The sequence below is a fragment of the Zea mays genome, chromosome 6, assembly GCF_902167145.1.
Source record: "Zea mays cultivar B73 chromosome 6, Zm-B73-REFERENCE-NAM-5.0, whole genome shotgun sequence".
Taxonomy (NCBI): domain Eukaryota; kingdom Viridiplantae; phylum Streptophyta; class Magnoliopsida; order Poales; family Poaceae; genus Zea; species Zea mays.
Window position 1 is genome coordinate 176,277,835 of NC_050101.1, and position 4,430 is coordinate 176,282,264.

The following is a 4,430-nucleotide window of genomic DNA, read 5'->3' on the forward strand; positions in this document are numbered from 1 at the left end:
TGAAGAATGTAACGACATGAACTTGTAGTAGTAAACAGTAAGCACAATTAGTTTCTAAGACTATTATACCTAAATAAATTTTAGTGATGCTATGTACAAAGCTTATTGTCTCATAGACCGTTGTTGTTTATGTAAGAAGTGATATAAAGAATGGTATCTTACTTATGAAAGCATGTACATACTTAATCACAAAGTTGCTAATGAAGATTCATATTCATATTAGAAAAAATGTACAACAACATTAGGTAGGAATTATTGGAGGAAATTAAATTCAGGTAAGTATATGGCATTGAATAAATGGTAACTGGATAGCAGGGTCGATATCAATATCTGTTGCATCAAAATAAAGCTATACTAAAATATTCATGTATGATCGCTAGAAGAGATGTTAAAGTACTGACGTTAGGTAGTAAGAAGATGAGAGATCTGCAATGCCATCAGCAGTACTTAGATAAATAAAAAGGAAGTGTAATAAGAAAGAAATGAAAAGCAACACTATCATATTTTTAGTAACATAATACATATTGTTATTAAATAATTAATATTGAGAAGATCTAATTTTGCATTTAAAATCATTAATCAACAGAGAGGGGAAGATTATAGCTTCCCTATGTACATATTGTTATTATAATTAGATTTGTATTTGAGCAGTTTTATTAGAAGTATTGTTGTAATAGAGAGAATAATAGTTGTTTGGTAAGGAGGGACAATAAGATTTATAGTTATATAATAGAAGCAAATCTGGTTTGTAAAAAACAATCAAAGACTACTTTCATGTGTCTAGCATTATCTACTTTTTTTGGCTAGTAATTAGGTAATGTACATAGGTCTGATTGTTTTGAAAGGTATGAGCTAAAGTTGGTAGAGTAAACCTTTTTGGTGGAGATTCAAAAGTAGCTTTTGTAGGATTAGAGTCCTCTAAAGTGTTTTCTGGCATCTGTTAAGTAAAAATGAATGTATGTATTAATGTTTTTATAGATAGTTTCATTTTAATAGTACCATCCGAGCTTTTATTAGAGACTTACCTGTGGCCCCTTTTGTTTTGAAAGGTCATCCTTTTCCGAAGTAGAGGTTTGTGAGCTAAGATACGTTAGCACACGCTTGGCCTACATGCAACAATTGTAATGATTTTTTATAAACAGATGTAATACAATGGAAAAATATATAGAGAGAAAATTGAAAGGGATTTTTTAATCTAAAAATATATTTATGCACATTATACTTTACATGAGGTGGTGAGTTGGTTGTCAGATTTGACATTGCTGTAGATGGAGACTTGTGTTCTTTAGCTGTGAGTTGCATTGGAGTGTTTGGATAGGTAATGTCCACATTTCCTTGTATTTGTGGCAGTAAAGAGTCTCTTCCATATGTTGCTAGAATTGATCTGATAAGGAATATATTGCTATGGCCTCCATAAGATTCATTGTCGTAAGTGACAACAAATGTAAATTTGAGGGAGACAATAGCTGCAATATCCGGTGGAGTTATTTCTGGATCTGCTGCAGAAGCTAAGAGTGAAGCTGATGATTTTCCAACAATTTTTGTAGCGACATTTTCGAAGCAGAACATATTTGCTTCAGCGGTTCCATCAGATGCAATAAAACTTAATCTATATCTGCATAATTGTGAGCATATGAGAAAAAAGTAATAAGGGTAATTAGTGCCTTTCAGCAATTTATGAGCATTGTATGTAACATGGACGAAGCATCTAGGTAGTAATAGAGAATATTAAGTCTAGTGCAGGCCAAATATGTGTCAGATAATGATTGTCTTTATGATAGTAAATTAGAGAGTATGTAATTGTATTTTTAAGCTTTGTAGGTAAAATTATATATAATATGTTGAATTTTAAGAAGAATCTCGTAAAGGTTTTGCCATGTACCAGCAAGAAATCTAGATGACACAAAACCGAAAATTTAGATTTAAAAAATACAACAATGGAAAATAAACCATATACAATGGATATCTCAAATCATTATTAAGTTCATATGCACAAACAAATTGTTAGATATGCACAAAGTCTGAAAACTACAATCTGCTCTTTGATCAAAGATTGCACAACATAGTGGGAAAAGAGCATTGTTCGGATAGAGTAGATTTGTTTCTGAAATTGTAGTAAGAATGTTTTGTAGGTACCTGAAACAGTAGTCAATGGATCCACATTCGCGACATTGCATTGTCTTACGGTTCATTGCTGGTTTCTTTGGACATTTGGTGCATGCTGGATACCACCATTTATTTTTTTCAGAAATTCGAACAATAGTCACAGTGCATCCACAACCTTCTTTCTGAAAAAATAAACGAAATTTAATTTAGTTACCAATTTAAATTCATGGCATTATTGTTGTATCTTGTAGAATATATAAGTTACCGGTATAGTGTAGGGATCAAATTCCAGTAGTTATTTGATAGTTTTGTGTTGACGTTTTGGGACGTCAAATGGAACAATGTCGTCTTTTGTAAGCAGCGGCAATTGTAGTACCATTTCTTGTGTTGAAATCCTTTGACACATAAGAAAAATATTAATTGTGAACAATGTTAATTGAACTTCAATTGTACATTTCTAATATGGTAATGTGCAGTAACTATAAAATATTTGATGCAAGGAATGTGGTAAGTATTAAATTTATGTATAGGCTAGAATATAAAGGTAGGAAACCTGTAATAGTATGGTTGAGCCTCTTCAATGGTTGGATTGAAGTACCAATGGCAAGCTGCTCCACCATTGAGAACTATGTCACCTATATAGACGTAGAAAACATGGTAAGTAATGTTATGTGATGGATGCTGAAAGTCGCCTAGAGGGGGGGGTGAATAGGGCGAAACTGAAATTCTCAAGAATAATCACAACTACAAGCCGGGTTAGCGTTAGAAATATAATAGAGTCCACGAGAGAGGGTGCAAAACAAATCGCAAGCGAATAATGAAGTGAGACACGCGGATTTGTTTTACCGAGGTTCAGTTCTCTCAAACCTACTCCCCGTTGAGGAGGCCACAAAGGCCGGGTCTCTTTCAACCCTTACCCTCTCTCAACCGGTCCCTCAGACCGAATGAGCTTTCTCTTCTCAATCACTTGGAACACAAAGTTCCCACAAGGACCACCACAAGATTGGTGTCTCTTGCCTCAATTACAAGTGAGTTTGATCGCAATGAAAGAATCAAGAAAGAAGAAAGCAATCCAAGCGCAAGAGCTCGAAAGAACACAAGCAAATCTCTCTCTCTAATCACTAGGGCGTTATGTGGAATTTGGAGAGGATTTGATCTCTTTGGTGTGTCTAGAATTGAATGCTAGAGCTCTTGTAAGTAGTTGGGAAGTGGAAAACTTGGATGCAATGAATGGTGAGTGGTTGGGGGTATTTATAGCCCCAACCACCAAACTAGCCGTTTGGTGAGGCTGTCTGTTCGATGGTGCACCGGACAGTCCGGTGCACACCGGACATGTCCGGTGCGACAACCACGTCACCAATGTCGTTGGGTTCCGACCGTTGGAGCTCTGACTTCTGGGCCCGCCTGGATGTCCGGTGGCGCACCGGACAAGCACTGTAGATTGTCCGGTGCGCCAGCATGGGCGCGCCTGACCTCTGCGCGCGCATCGCGCGCATTTAATGCGTCGCAGGTAGCCGTTGGCGCCGAAATAGCCGTTGCCCCGCTGTTACACCGGACAGTCCGGTGTACACCGGACAGTCCGGTGAATTATAGCGGAGCAGCTGAAGTGAAATCCCGAGGCTGGCGAGTTCCGGAGGCCGCTCTTCCTTGGAGCACCGGACATGTCCGGTGTACACCGGACAGTCCGGTGAATTATAGCGGAGTCGCCTCTGGAATTTCCCGAAGGTGACGAGTTTGAAGTCGGAGTCCTCTGGTGCACCGGACATGTCCGGTGGCACACCGGACAGTCCGGTGCGCCAGACCAGAGGTGCCTTCGGTTATCCCTTGCTCCTTTGTTTGAACCCAATATTTGGTCTTTTTATTGGCTAAGTGTGAACCTTTGGCACCTGTATAACTTATACACTAGAACAAACTAGTTAGTCCAAATATTTGTGTTGGGCAATTCAACCACCAAAATTAAATAGGAACTAGGTGTAAGCCTAATTCCCTTTCAATCTCCCCCTTTTTGGTGATTGATGCCAACACAAACCAAAGCAAATATAAAAGTGCATAATTGAACTAGTTTGCATAATGTAAGTGCAAAGGTTGCTTGGATTTGAGCCAATATAAATACTTACAAGATATGCGTGGATTGTTTCTTAATTTTTAACATATTGGACCATGCTTGCACCACATGTTTTGTTTTTGCAAAATATTTTTGTAAATCCTTTTCAAAGTTCTTTTGCAAATAGTGAAAGGTAGATGAAAAAGCATTTTCAAGTTTAAAATTTTCTCCCCTTGTTTCAAATGCTTTTCCTTTGACTAAACAAAACTCCCCCTCAAAT

The 4,430-nt window shown here is 37.5% G+C and overlaps 1 protein-coding gene across 1 annotated transcript; it reads right to left on the reverse strand.

Moving 5' to 3' along the window:
- Nucleotides 1-931: 931 nt before the first annotated feature.
- On the reverse strand, nt 932-2,217 carry LOC103630741 (uncharacterized). Its single transcript, XM_023300332.1, has 3 exons — nt 2,137-2,217; nt 1,228-1,615; nt 932-1,106 (listed from the first exon to the last, which is right to left on the reverse strand). Exons 1-3 carry the CDS (start codon nt 2,190-2,192, stop codon nt 1,014-1,016), a joined length of 537 nt encoding a protein of 178 aa, XP_023156100.1. The 5' UTR covers nt 2,193-2,217; the 3' UTR covers nt 932-1,013.
- Between the last annotated feature and the right edge of the window lie 2,213 nt (nt 2,218-4,430).

Bases quoted from the DNA above. Each gene is read 5' to 3' on its own strand.
- LOC103630741 (XM_023300332.1), bottom strand. From the start codon at position 2,192: ATGAACCGTAAGACAATGCAATGTCGCGAATGTGGATCCATTGACTAC. The intron at 1,616-2,136 runs GTACCTACAAAA...ACAATTATGCAG, and splicing joins TCCATTGACTACTGTTTCAG to ATATAGATTAAGTTTTATTG. The intron at 1,107-1,227 runs GTAAAGTATAAT...TGTTGCATGTAG, and splicing joins CAACCAACTCACCACCTCAT to GCCAAGCGTGTGCTAACGTA.